The 15,176-nt window shown below is 40.5% G+C and overlaps 1 protein-coding gene across 4 annotated transcripts in view; it reads left to right on the forward strand.

Moving 5' to 3' along the window:
- Positions 1-15,176, forward strand: part of ABL2 (ABL proto-oncogene 2, non-receptor tyrosine kinase) — a gene marked incomplete at both ends in the record, with an annotated part of 45,355 nt that overhangs the window by 23,598 nt on the left and 6,581 nt on the right. For all 4 annotated transcript variants that reach the window (XM_080623476.1, XM_080623475.1, XM_080623477.1 and 1 more), the window contains 5 exons: positions 10,341-10,511; positions 11,277-11,572; positions 12,206-12,478; positions 13,250-13,334; positions 14,970-15,147. In XM_080623476.1, the coding sequence (XP_080479602.1) occupies positions 10,341-10,511; positions 11,277-11,572; positions 12,206-12,478; positions 13,250-13,334; positions 14,970-15,147 (1,003 nt within the window). The remainder of the gene's footprint in view (positions 1-10,340; positions 10,512-11,276; positions 11,573-12,205; positions 12,479-13,249; positions 13,335-14,969; positions 15,148-15,176) is intronic.

Raw genomic sequence — 15,176 nt, forward strand, 5'->3', positions numbered from 1 at the left:
TGCAGTGGATGTTTCTCTGACTTCATATTTGCACAATCACACTGCCCCCCCCAAGTTAATTAGCCCATAGTGCCGAGAAGGAGCAAGACAGCTAGACCTCCCTCAGCCAGGGCTCAGCTGAATGTCAGACTCGGATCTCCTGACAAGCATCCACAGTAAGAGTTTACCCTGGTTCTGAAGTTAACAAGACAGCGTGCAATTTTTGGGCAAGTACTCGTGCTAAAGCTCATCTTTTCTTGGAGGAAAGGAAACACTGGTTTATTTTCTAAGACAAACATATTTCAAAGAAGGCAAGATCACAAGAGTATTCTAGTCAAACGAAGTAAATATTTTAAAAAGGAAAACCCATTCTTTGTTCAAGAGAAGAAAATGGCTGTGGACGATGGCTTGAACAGCATATTGGCTGCTGACAAATGAGATTGATAGTTTTGTGATGTATTTTTAGCTAGAGAATTTTTTTAAAACCAGAAGTACTGTGTAGCTTTGGCAGTTGCTGCATGTTCAGTGTGGGTGGATGGAACTGAGAAGTTGCATCTGTGCTAACAAGCATTTTGGGATTCCATTAAAAAATTAAACTCATGTACTGGAAACTGAAGCTATATCAGCTCACCTGGGGAGCTCTGCCTTCCAAATATCCTCCAAAAGGTAAGCAGTGCTGCCTTGCCTGTCCAGGGCACTTGGCAAAATAATTACTTGGACGTCAAGATGTGACATCAACTCAAATTTGAGATGTTAGATTGACATTTTCATTCACTTCTGACATTACGAGTTAGTGCTTTAGTTTCTATCCTCTCCTTCCAAGTTTTTCCTCTAACTAGAAAACCTAAAAATAAATTTCAAAAGGCCAACTGATAAATGGTTTAATGTGGTAATTGTTCCAGGTGCTGAGTCTAAGGAGAGTAGCTAATACTGTAAGACTTCTAGATGTAATTATGTCACTTGGAAAGCAGTTGGGACATTTATGCCATGCTAACTCAAAATCTCATCAGTTAGTGCTTTACATCTGCAAAATAAACCTCTCACCAGCTAGACTTCATTAGTGTAGATATTTCTGGCTTGCTTAAGGGTCAGTTGAGCCATGATTTTTCAAGTAGTCCTTTTGCAGAAGAGCTCCTACTTCAAATGTTTGTCTTAAGGCTGTGAGTAAATAGCTGTTCATTTGATTTGCTTAGAAGTAGATAATATCTTGACTTTGATGTGGCCAGTAGTAACAACTCCTCAGGAATTCTGTTGTGGACTACAGTTCACTCCATTAAGCAACTCCTTTCCAAAGTACTGATTTTAAAAAAGTGCTAAGTGACTTGCTGTAAGATGTCAGAATGTTTGGTCATCCCACCTTTCCTAGAGAGGGACTGGGTGACCTAATCCTCCTTACTCTTCAGACTGGAGAGTTTTTACTGGAACTTACGGTGACAGAGGGAGAATGTCAAATAGACTTTTGATCTACATATGTGCAGTTTCCCTAAATCTTTGCAATTCAGGTGTTCCTTCATTGCAGTCCTTTCCCTAAAACTGTCATTGTGGGGGTAGTTACTGTCCACTATAGGCAGAATTCTGAGGAACGAAGATCTGAAGTTCATCACCTCAGTACTCAATGGAAAGAGGTATGTAATACAGAGTATCTGAAGTTGGTAGTCTATTTGCTTGTTTCTAGAGAGCGCTTGCAAAGCTGACTAGCTTTACTGGAGCTGAACAAGTCCTTAGAAATTAAGGTAACAAACACTTTGCTGCAGCATTCAGGATTTTGCAAAGATGTTACATTTGTAGCTTTTTGTTCTAAAATGTTTCGTGTATATAATTTTAATGGCATTAAGATACATCATCCTGTAAAGGATGTAAAAGGATTCCTGAAAAGGAAGGTGTTTTTCTTATTATCTGTTGTGCTGTTGGGTTTTGATTCCTCACCCAGAGGCACATTCAAAGAAGTCAGATTGGTGCTTTGTGTGAATTCTGGTGCTTCTGGCCATTCCCGGTACCTTTGACAGGAAACATCCATTGCATCTTTTAGGTCCAGCTCTCCTGTGCTCACATGAGTTCATCACCTTAAAGTGTTTTTTAATTGCACCTAAAAACCTTCATAACTTTGCTAGCTGCATTTATCCCAGAGTAAGTTGCCTGCTGGTGTTCTGAAAGGACAGTGAATCTTAGAGGTCATGAGAGCCGGCCTATTGAGTTAGCAGCATTTGCACTGAAGATGATCAATATTTCATCTACTTTGAAATTCTCTCTTAAAACAGCAGTGCTACCAAATGGTTCAGTAGAAGGTTTGTTTGCTTACAGCCTGTACAGTTGTTGATCTTTGAAGAGATTTATGCACCTTGCATTCAACAAGGAATGAAATGAAGATTTTCAGATGAATACTTTGGAGCTTAAACTTGATTTATTTAATACTGGATTCTGCACCAAAAAAAGATATTTCTTTATGAGAAATTAGTTGAGGAAAAAAAATGGGAAGTACTACATTAGGTTGATGTTGGAGGAAATGGTATATATATGTGTCACTGACATCAGAGCAAAGAAACAGGCTAAGAGATGCCTCTATTTGGTAGCATTAACAACAAAGCAAGAGGATAACTGGAACCAGTGAAACAAAATAAGTCTACTCCAAAGAGGAGAGGTGTATGGAGAGCTTTTAGGTTTCTCCATATACTTCTCTCTCTGATACCAAAGATTACTTTAATTAACATTTGCTATGTCAGATATCTTTTGATAATTGAGGTAAGGTGGTGCTGCCAGCTTGGCTTGAAACATTTCTTTTTATATGATGTGAGCTGTTCATGATGCAATTTTGTCACTGACTCTGAAGTCTCCTTCTATTCTGTCTCTCCCAGCCTGGTGCCATAAATAGAAACCTGTTCCTTGCCCATCCCAAGTTCTTGGCTTGGAGCCGTATTTCTTGACTTTAGTCAGTGGGTTGTTTACAGTACTTAAACCTTGCACCACTCTGTGGGAGGCCCAAAGACTAGATGGATCTGTGCTTAGTTCAGGCAAACCACCTTATTAAGAGTCTGCTTGCTTGCTGGAGAGGAACACCTAAGAATGGCATTTAGTTAGGCTGCCTGCATTTTACCAAAGCCATATGTGAGCTGTCTAGCCCCTTTAAACTAGTGTTTTTCATGGCCGCATGTATGTGAGCAGAAAGACTAGGTGGTCCACTTAGGTAAGGGATAAAGTCTGTTACAGGGTAAGGAAAGTTCATAGGTCTGCTTCTATGCTACCACATTATTAGACAGGAAGAACTTGGCCTGTTTAGCATCGGTTTGCTTTTTAGTATGCACTTTGCCTTGAGTATTTTTGGTTGGTAGGAAGTGCTGAGACTTAGCTTCAGAAACAGAGCTGCTGTAGAACTTGATACTATTCCAGTCATGTCAGCAAAATAGGAAGCCCGCTTGCTGCTGTGTTATCAATTTTGTTTCCTCTTATTCATTAAGGCAGGAATCCTCCCACTAACAAGCTGGTTAAAGATCTTGAAGTCTAGTGATGTACGTTTTGAAGATGCAGTGGAAAGTAGAAGTTACACTAATGGTTGTTAGTTACTGGATGGCCTATGCTCCAAGTTGACCAAACTCTATTATTTGGTAGTTTTAAATGCAACTATATAAAATGAGTCTGCATGTAAAATAGTGCATTGATATTTATATTGGCATTTAATTTGAGAACTCAAAGTGAAAAAAGTGGAAGAAGTGGCATATGCAGAGATCTTGGTGGCCTTGTATGCTTGTGTCCCTTTGTGAAGGGAGACATGCAAGAAGCCAGAAGATAGAACACCATGTATTGTCTATATAATGTACAGACACGTATACATACAGCTTATGGGTTTTGCGGCAAAATGAAAGATAACGGATTGAGACTGTATGCAATAACTAGTACTTACCCCATAACCCTTTCTTTGTCAATTCCTTCCATTGACAAACCAGTCACTTTGGCCTGCTGCCAACGCCAAGTACCTTTCAGGGCTGTATTTCCATTTACATGTTTTAGGGACACTGGCAGTTGGTTCGGAAATTTAAAATACAGAAAGTCTTTTTAGGAGCTCCCTGAGCTATACATTTCAAAGTAGCGTAGTCAGCAAGATTTTCTTTTGTTCAACTTTTTCCCATTGCTGGAAGAACTAGAGAAATGCTTTTAAATGGATGACTTAAGTTGTACAGGAAGGGTAACCACTCTTGGGAAACAGTTTTGAAGAGCACCACAGGGAATAGTCTAAAAAGCTGGGAAGAGCTGCTGTGCCTGAAAAGTGGATTCTTTCACCAAGGAGGTTGAATATACCAGAATTAAGATTTTATGTTGTGCACTTACTGTGAAGGGAGTAGACCAGGATGCAGATGTGGTGGATGGAGATGTTGAACTGATGGCCTACAGTGTAGAATAACTATCTAGGAAAATCAGTTGTAAAATAAATAATGCTCATCTAGAAGGTAGAAAGATGCCCAAGTTCATTCTGCTTGGGTTTATTTGACAGGACCTTATCAACTGCTTCACACTGTGCAGCGACATTCTGTGTCCTTCCCACTGAGAAACACCTTCAGGAGGGTGGCTGGAAGGGTGCAGGCTCAGAATTGCCCTGTAACAGGAAGCTTACATCCCAAGTGTTACTTATCCATAACACCAGTGCTGGCCACTGCTTGATTCCCATCAGGAGCTCATTAACAGATCAGCCAGCCATTAGGCTTTCGCGAAGGATACTCTTCTGACAAAGGCTAAAACTGATAGAGTCAATAGATACCTTTGCAAGTTACATTATTAATACAACCTATCTTTCTACTAGTTCTTCTGTGTTCCAAATACTGATTACTCATCTGTTATATTTTAACTAACAAGTAAATTTGTTATTTTAACTAAGGTTATTAACTGTAACAGCTAAGAGTAATTTAGCTACAAATCCATACATGGCTTGCCATTTTCTGGTACCATTTCAGCAGTGTGTTACAAAACTCATGCACATTTCTGAGGTTACGCTGTCTTTCTCTACAAATCCAACTTATTCTTTGTGTATTAACGGATCCACAAGGTTGGTACAAATAACAGTGTAATGAAGAGTATTTTGAGCAAATAAGAAGGGAGAAAACAGTAAAACAAAGAGGCAGAAACACAGAAGAAAAGATAAGCCTAAGAGCTCTTAAGTAAAGGCGTTGCAACCTCTGGCTACTAGGTAGCATGCTGCAGAACTTACTGAGCTTGGTTTTGGATACGGAAGAAAAAAGGTTACTCAGTTGTCAGAACTTTACAAAGACAACACTATGCAGGTAGTCAGCCTAAGTTATTTTCTTTTTCTAGTTACTTTTTCCACATACATTGGGGGTTGGTGGTAAGGAACATAACTTATGTCACAGGCCATATAAGTGAGAGCAATTCCCCATCACCACAGGATACCCATGGTTTTGTTATAGTGTTTTTCCACAGCCTTACAAAATACAAGTATTTGGAATAAGTCAGGTTGCTCATTTCTTACCTTCAGCCTGATGAGTCCTTATCACATGGTGCAGCTGCCTTTCTTACAGAGCAGTGGAGTTAATGAATTGTAGAAATGCTGTTTGGTTTTGGTCTTCCCCCTTGGTGAGCTTTGACCACTCCTCTCGCTTCCCCACAACAACTCAACAGTTGGCTTCCCTCTGCCTGCTCCCTTTATACCCCTCTGCAGGCCTACCACCATCCCAGGTGTGAGAGTGCCACGGTGATTTCTTGTTCTTTAACCCTTCCTTGTCCACATGTTAGGAGGAGCCTGTCCTGGTACAAACCATACAGTACAGCCTTTCTAAAGCACTAAGGCTTTTGAAGAATTCATCCAACACATCTTACGGTTTTTGAGAGGTAAATTTGATGGTGCCCTTTTGGCGAGTTCCTGACTCTTAGTAGTCAGCAAATACACGGCTCCCATTGGGTGTACTGTACTGCCCTTGCTTTCTCTTTCTTTCTGAAATCCTGGAATGTTCAAGAGTGTTTACTTGCTCAGTGCTTTACATCTCTTAGACATATATATTTTCACTAACGCCATTTCCTGTTGATTCATCTAAGTAATGCTCCAGCAATGGTATGTGGAGTGGAAAAATGAATCAATCTGGGCAGTCTCCTTAATGGGTGATCTGTTTTGTAATTTGTACAAAGGAATTTCTCCAAGGAAACTGTTTGCTTTCTTCCCAAACACTTTGTTGCCTAATTCTGATCGGAACAAAACTCTGTCTTTATAGCTCATCTCAAAATTGTTTCAACTTGCAGTCCAGTCCCCACATCCTCTTTCTTGTTTGTTCAGCGTTCCCTGGGAAGCTCCACCCTCACTTCCAGCTAATAACCACGTTAACCCACAGCCTGATTTCCCCAGTTCCTCCTTTGCCTGCTTGGCAACACTTGCTTTTTCATTGGCCACCAGCCTTGCAAGCAGGGATTGACTGCACGTGGTTGTGTTTGTGCTGGCAGTGGCAGTCCAGGACTTCTGGTGTCAAGCAGCCTCATCTGCTTGCTATGAAGCACAGCATGATTGTGGGGACGGTCCTCTTCCAGTCTAGCAGCTATGGCAAAGAGGGCAAGCTGCTCTGTTGCCTTGGCAAGGAAGCCTCTGAGCCTGGCATGAATTTCACAGGTATGATGCTCAGGAATGTAATGCTATGCTGTCCCTTTCCTCTATTTCTCCAAGTGTTTCAAGAAGGATGTGGGTCTTCTCAAATCTACCTTTGCCTTGTAGTATGAGACCAGCCACAGGCAGGACTGAGATTGCCTGGTTTTATCTGGGTTTGGGGATTATTGAAATGCTTTATGAGCAGTTACACAGTTGGTATTTCAGAAATAGAGACCACTTCAGCCATAATATGACTCTAGAATTAAAGGTTTAGCATATACTACGTCCTGCTTCTGAGCCAAACAGAATAGTAATTGCAGTGTTGGCAACACAGGGTAGGGGACAAAACACCCCTTACATCTTGGCTGAATAGGAAAAGCATTTGTATCCAGAGGGAAGCAAATGGTATTGTGGGAACAAAGAAAAGGAAGGAGATGGATGAAGCATAACCTCCTTGCATGGCCGTGTATTACTCGTGCACTAAATGATGATGTAAGTTTTCCATTGTATAGGAAATTAAAGTGGTAGTATATGATTTATGGTTAGCCTTTAAAAGGAGCTAATATAAAACAGAACTTCCCAGCTCATTTCCGTACTCTTGGTGTGGATAGAGCTTGCAGACTATTCAGCTGGAAGAGAATCACTTGTGATATGATTTGGTGATCTTAGTTTCCTTAATGAGGTTTATGTGACCATCATGTTTCACTGACTGTCCATAACCTTACATACTGGATAGTATAGACCCACACTGTATTGAGCAGTTATTGTGTAGTAATAACCTGCAATAGGTAAAGTCCTAAAGACCTGGTAAAGTCCCCTTTAGTAGCTATTGGATAACCTTTACAGTTACTTAAGAGTTCGAGTCACTCTAAAATGAAAGTGAAGGAAGTTGGTGAGACATGAACTCTTAAAAGCATTTGCTTTTTAGGTAATGTGATTTTTAGGTAAGTACTGTAGCTAAGTGAGTGAAGCTCTTCATCAAACATTAACTTCTGCTGGCTTTTTCTGTACATAAAGTGGGTGTTAAGAACATGTGCCAGCCTCCCAGGCATTCCCGAGGAAGTGGTGGTAGTCCCACACCTGCTTTGAATCTTTGCTGGCAATCCAGCACAGCACCACAAATGGTTTCACGTGGGCAGAGCTGCTCAGTGCTGAGCAGCAGGTGGCATTCTGCTGGTTTTGCCTTGGCTGGAGTGCCCGCTGGGGGACTCAGCATGGGCATGCTTAGCTGGTCATGGGATTTACTGCAGCACCTCTGAAGCTAAGTTGATACTGGGCCACTTCAGGCTTACCTATCGAGTGCATCATTACATGCTCAACTCTGTGCTATTAAGTAGGGGTTGGATGCTTAGTTCATGAACTTTTCTGGCTTGAGAAAGATACTTAACGTATGTTTTGGTTTAGAATAAATGCATATATTTCTATTTAAAACCTTTCACATTTCAGCAGATATGTAATTGAAAGTAAGAAGTTATTTAAACATCATTAAGATATTTTGGAGCTGAAAGGTCAGATATTTTTTGGAAACATTGTCTACTTTTGTGTTTGCTCCTTGGCAGAGATGCAGAAGTCAGATTTCTTGTATAGCACATTTGCAGAGCGACTTTGCTTAAGGCACTGAAACACTCTAACACAAGTCACTGTAAGAGTATAAAGAATGCATTATTTAATTAAATTTGTATTTTTGCTCCATAAAGAGAGCTGTATTTAGGAGCTAATGTTCTTTCCTGGTGCTTGACAACTGGACATGTATATGCACATACTCAGTCCTAAAAAGTTACGGGGGGATGTTGGCAGCTATACTGAAATGTAGGTAGCTGAGCAGGTGTTGGGATTTCCTCTTTTTTCCATGGTAAAGCCAGTCTGAATGATGTATTGTAAAACTAATTGCAGTTGATAGTTAGGAATAGGAAGTGTATGTCAACATTGCATCTGCAAACAGCAAAATCAAAGAAGTGACATTTTGGTAGTTTAGTCACTTCTGTTCTTGCTAGGAAAACCCTGATAAGTGGGCTACTTTGGCAGGGCTCAGAAGGTAGGTTGTTAAGTAATTGCAAGTTGAGCAGGTTATACGAGCAGTTTAACCCTGAATAATTACCGGAAATACTGTCAAAAGCCTTAGCTTTTGTATTTCAGAATACCAATACCTTAGATTTAGTCTAATCCTAAATCAAAAGCCTTAGCTTTTGACACACACTTAGCTATGTGTTTAAAAGCAAAACTGAACAAACCTCAACCATTTACTTTCTCATGTACCTACAATATGAAAACCCCCTACGTCCTCATTTTTCAGGCTTGAGCTCTGTCCTGTGACACAGATTTGGCATATGTTTGCCTATTACTTGGCACAGGCCTCTTCCTGTTTTGTGTCTCACTAACTTCCCAGTTTTCCCGTCCTCTATTACATTTGAGTTCTTTGTTCTCTTTTAAAGTGCGTTATAGACTCGCTCTTGCTCATGAATGTAAATCTCATGGGAGTGCAGGGAAGGGGTAGTCACATGCGTGCGTTCTTTGGCAGTGGTCTGCTTAAAAACGTCCTAAGCCTTACTTCTCAGCCCCTCAGAAATGAGTCATAGCAATGCTTGTAAAGCAGAGAAAGCCTCAGGTTTTTTAAAGAGGACTTTTCATGTCTGGTGCTTTTAATGAAATCTCTTTACCATGTAGATTTCCAGAGTTGAGTTCAACAAGAGAATTTGGAAATACATACTGGGACAGGAATTTGGTGTCATTTCTGCCATCAGAGAAAATATTTGTATCTTTACATCTTCTTATTTTTTTGCCCCCTAGGGCAGCCCATATGTATTAAACCTCATCATTGCTCTTTTCTCATATCTTAATATTGAAATTTATTTGGCTCTGTGTTCCCAGAAACCCTCTCTCTGGGTTCAAAAGCCAGTGATGGTCTTGGCATAGTGCTTGTGTGAAGAATTCAGACAGTTTTGCTTTTTACTACTGTTCTTTCCAAAACCTGTGCATTTACATTGTTTTCGTCATCACAGGAACTGTGGGGACTTTTTTCTTTTGTCTATAAAACAAGTCTGATTCCTCCCCCCACTCCCTTGAACTATCAAGTTTGTATCAGTTGTCCATTGAGTCAGCAAAACAGAGCTGCCTGGGAATTCAGAAACACTACTGCTACGTATCTGGCATCACTTTTACTGCTTTCTGTCCTTGTCAGTTTTCCACCTCTTATTTACACAGTCTTGAAATGTATTGCAAATCACCCTCATTCTTGTTAATGCTACATCAGTTACTGTCCTAACCTGTAGATCTCATTTGTGTCATGATTCAGTCTGTCTTACCTGTATTTATGATGTTGGCTTCAGATCGAGGCTATCTATTTCAGCCACAGAACCAATAAAAACATAAACCACAATATTTCAGCATCAGAAGGTTTCTTTCACTACTTCACATAATCAAAAAAAAAAAAAAAAGTACTTTTTACTTCACCATTTTTTATCTATAAATGTTTAAATCTTTTCAAATAGAAGTGTATATAAATGGAATATATGTAATACAATAAATACTAAATAGAAATTTTATATATACAGCTTGCTACTTGGTATCTAGGCAATTTATCACCTTCTCCAGCCCGTATTAGAAGTAACCTATGGAATGAAGAGTCAGCAAAGTGGGGATTGAAAACCACTGATCCAAAACCATGCATTTGGTTTTCCCTTTCCATAAAGAGCATATTGTGCAGTAGGAGCTTCACTCTGCTCTACACTGGGATTTGTTCTATTTACAGTTGTACACAAAATAATTTCCTCTTCCGTTCCTTCTTCAGAGGCCCTGCACCGCCCTTTTGGTTGCGATGTTGAACCCCAGGCACTGAATGAAGCCATCAGATGGAGCTCCAAAGAGAACCTGCTTGGAGCCACTGAGAGCGATCCCAATCTCTTTGTTGCACTTTACGATTTTGTAGCAAGCGGTGACAACACCCTCAGCATCACCAAAGGTAAGGCTGTGAATCACCGAGCAGCTACTAGGTTGGAAACTTAGCAACAGAAAACAGAAAGCAGAATCCTGCTCCAGAAAGGAATAGGAATGAGTATAGTTACAGATTTTTCTCTAAACTGGTAAGTAGACGGTCTCTCTCTCACTTGTGTTGGAGAGACACCTGCTGGGCAGTTCTCCTAGTGGAGATACAGGTTTGTGTGACACTGCTGAACAGTCTAATCCAGCTGCAGTTGTTCCTGTTCTAGTCTCCCCAGATCACTGGCCCTTCGAGACACCTGGTTTAGGGAGGGGCAGAGAAAAACCATTGCATTCTTGATGGTAACAGAATTCAGCACTTTGAACTGGGGCAAAATCAATAATTAAGAATTGCACAGAGATTTTTTATTTCTGTTTAGTATATATATGAGGATATGACCTGCTGCAGAACCATTTTAAATCCCATGCCATTTAAGGCTTCAAGAAGGAGACACACCTCTTCCCTACAAGAAAAATAGTCTTTCTAGTCTAAAAAATTGGACTACAGGGAGCTCTTATCGTTCATCACTCACACTGCAGTAAATTAGGGAACAGTATCCTGGGTGTTCTGCTTGAAACTTTACTTCATAAATACTTTATATACAGCAGTTTATTTATAAGATAGCTGCTGCAGTTTTTTTATTGCTAACTACAAATCCGGGCTTAGTCAGCTGATAGTGAGTTTCTCCCTTAATGAGACCCAATAGACTACACTGTGCTTATTTTGCTTTTTTCTTTCTGATCATAGGTGAGAAGTTGCGAGTCCTGGGTTACAACCAGAATGGTGAATGGAGTGAGGTACGTTCGAAGAATGGGCAGGGCTGGGTGCCAAGCAACTACATCACACCAGTGAACAGCCTGGAAAAGCATTCATGGTACCATGGGCCAGTGTCACGCAGTGCAGCGGAGTATCTGTTGAGCAGTCTCATCAATGGCAGCTTCCTGGTTCGTGAAAGCGAAAGCAGCCCAGGGCAGCTATCCATCTCGCTCAGGTACGAAGGACGTGTTTACCACTACAGGATCAATACCACCTCAGATGGAAAGGTAAGGATCTCTGGATAATGCTGTAGGGAAAGAAAATAAAAATATAGTTAATAGGTGGTGCAGGATGTCAAGTTGCAGACTGTTACGGGAGGGCTGTGTGTGGGAGAAAACAGGTCCACTGCTTGGTATACATGTTCTTTTGGTATACATGTTCTTTAGTAACTCACCAAACACCACTTTGGAAGAAGTACAGACAGTACTTCTCCTGACTGAAGGTAGCTAGAGAGCAAAACAGCTGTGATTTGATGTTGTGGTGTCTTTCCATTGGTTCACTTAGAACAAGAAGAGCTTTGGTAAGTCAGCATTTTTAACTTTGATCAAATAGCAGTATGTTGTTTTGGAAGATGCAGAAACAGGCCTTATGCTTCACTACAGGAATTCCACTTTCTAGTCCTATAAAGCACAAGGCAGGAGACATCACTGCTCTCAGGTGATAGCTTATATCCAGCTGCCTTCTGTAGGTAAAAATCTCACAGATTAATAATTCATTTGGCCAACAAGATGAGAACAGATACTTTAAAATCTGGTTCTCTGAGTTTTATTTTTATTTTAAACATGATAGAATTTTTTACTATACTGGTTTTCCAGTGTTACTGAGAACTTTCATTTGAATAGATTTCTGGTTCTTAACAGGTATATGTGACAGCAGAGAGCCGTTTCAGCACTCTAGCAGAGCTGGTGCACCATCATTCAACGGTAGCAGATGGACTGGTGACAACTTTGCATTACCCAGCACCCAAGTGCAATAAGCCCACTGTCTATGGAGTGTCCCCCATCCATGACAAGTGGGAGATGGAGCGAACTGATATCACCATGAAGCACAAACTTGGGGGAGGGCAGTATGGTGAGGTGTATGTGGGTGTCTGGAAGAAATACAATCTCACAGTTGCTGTGAAAACATTAAAGGTGAGTTTTCAGATTGTTATGTTCTGTTCATTTATGATAAGGATAAGGAAATTGTAATGTTCTCAGATTTTACCACTTAATTGTATGAATATCAGAAAATGGAGTGTGCTGATCTGCAGAAGCCTCATGCTTGAGAGTAGCTTTGCAGAACAACGTTAGCTCATCAAACTTGCACCAGTGCATGTGTGCTGGAAACACTTTTGAATTTTGGCCCAGCAAGCACCTGCAGGAACTGTGCGTCTGTACAGCTGGTTTCCATGTCCACTTCCCTTGCCTCAGAAGAGCTGTGGAAGCTTTAAGAGATCAAAAGTGTTGGAAATACATTCTACAACTTTTCCTCTACTCCTGGAAAAATTCATCTTCTCCATTTATCTATCTTGTCAAACTCTCCTGTTTGTTTCAACATGAACAGCTACAGTTCTGTGTACTCTCTAAGTAAGGGAGCTTTCAAGCTTAATTTTTGTAGCTAGGCAGGGGAACTAAGTGATCCTTAGAGTCTTTCTCTTACCAGCCTTAACTGGTTTGGTAGCCACAATAGCTACCAAAGAAGAAAGCCTAGCACTTTCTGGGTACTGCGGATCGGCCCTGCTGCAGAACAGCCAGGCAGCTTTTCAAGGCTATTATATTTATTTTTTTTTTTCCAGTTAAAAGCCAAAGCAGCAGAATGGAGACAAGGATGCCATCACTTATATTGAGCTAGGATACATAGTATTAAGCAGACCTTGTTCACGAAGATAATTTTTTCCTTCTTTTGCCTCTCTGTTCGTCTAGGAAGATACCATGGAAGTGGAAGAGTTCTTGAAAGAAGCTGCTGTGATGAAGGAGATCAAGCACCCAAATCTAGTGCAGTTGTTAGGTTGGTGAAATACCTTGTTCTTTCTGTTCTTACTTGAGTTTCCACCAAAATGAAATCTGTCTTGTTTAAAAGCAGGGACAGATTTTCTGTAATTATATAACTTTAAATCAGGTCATGTTATGGGTGATGTTTTGACAGCTTACTCCTTTAGGTAGTATTGAAGCTGAGAGACGCTAATTTTAAATAAAACATCAAATATAGTCACTTACATTAGTAGACATAAAGGTTTGCAATATCAGCCTCCTGTTAGTTTGTATCCTTGGCCTTAGACATATTCCAGGGATTAAATCAGCTTTACAGAAGTATTTTACGACTTATTTTTCTGATAGAACAGAACAAAATTATAAGAAAATTAAAAGTGAAAGAAATGGTTTTACTGGAAGCACAACAAATACTGTTCGTCATGCTTTTCAAATCGGAGACATTTCTAGAAAAAGCTGCACTAAACAGAGCAGATTTGTCCACAGTGAAGCAGAAAACAACCAGATTGCTGCTGCTGTAAGGGTCCCTGTGTATCACCAAATAAGTACATGAGATCAGGGCACTGGAGATGCAAGTAAGATCAAACAGTACATGACTAGAAGAAATCTGCAGGCTTTACAGCTTGGCTGGGCCCTGTTTGTTTCAGTGGCAGATGCATGATATGATGATCACTATTAAATAGTCTGCATAGATGTTAATTCTCCATGTACAGAGATTCTTAAGGAGACACCCTAAACTTTTTTATTAGAGTTTAATTGCCTCTGGACTTTCACTGCTTTCAGGAGCAAAACTGTCAAGCCAAGCCTAGGATGAAAGGAGAAATGTGAAGAATGTGAAGGCTTTTAATAATGGCAACTATTTTGTACCCATTTAAAAAATGGGCATAGATGAGGTTTCTGCCCAGCCCTGTCTGGTTCCAGGAGTAGAGACAGAAAGACTTCTCATCAGAGATGCATTTTTTCCTTTTTCTAATGCACAGCATGGTTGTCTTTCACTCCTGTATGTGTGTAATGGTAGGAAGAGGCACTTAGCGGTGCTGCAGTGGGAGTTCCCAGAGATTTCACATGAGTATCCTGTTGCCCTCCTCCTCTGCTAATACATACTTTGTACATAATTGCAGTAACTGTAGCAAGTAGTCATCTGAAGAATGTGTGAGAATGCTGCTTTAGAAGCAGGTCCCACCATGCTGATCACTTACCCAGCTAGCACACATAGGACTGCTTCACATTACTCTGCAGTGACACTTCAGTCTCAAAATCTTGCCAGTTGACAGGTATTTACTTCCAGTTGGCCACGCTTTAGCTTCATGGAGGGAGAGAGGGGAAGGAAAGCAAATCACACGTGTTCAAAATAATTCCTATTTCATTCAGGAGCCCTCCAGAAACAGAACTACTCCTTCATGTATATTGTATAGGAATAGCAGTGCTTTGATACACGTTTCTCTATGTCTGTAAAGTGGACAGACATATAAATAGACAGAAGCACTAAATTTTAAGTTGGACTGCATTGATTTGGGTCTTGTAGATGGAAGTCTTCACTTTTTCAGAGAAACACCAGCAAAAAATGTGACAAATGAATATTAAATTGGGAATAGTGGTAAGCTGTGGAAGAAAGGGAAGCTTTAGTCACATGCTCTGTCCTCCTCACTGCTAGGTGTATGTACCCTGGAGCCACCCTTTTACATTGTGACAGAATACATGCCATATGGGAACCTGCTAGACTACTTACGGGAATGCAACCGGGAGGAAGTGAGTGCTGTTGTGCTACTCTACATGGCTACTCAGATCTCTTCTGCTATGGAGTACCTGGAGAAGAAGAACTTCATTCACAGGTGGGTAAAGTCACATTGAGCTGGTAGAG

Source organism: Psittacula echo (assembly GCF_963264785.1).
Source record: "Psittacula echo genome assembly, chromosome: 7".
Classification (NCBI taxonomy): Eukaryota; Metazoa; Chordata; class Aves; order Psittaciformes; family Psittacidae; genus Psittacula; species Psittacula echo.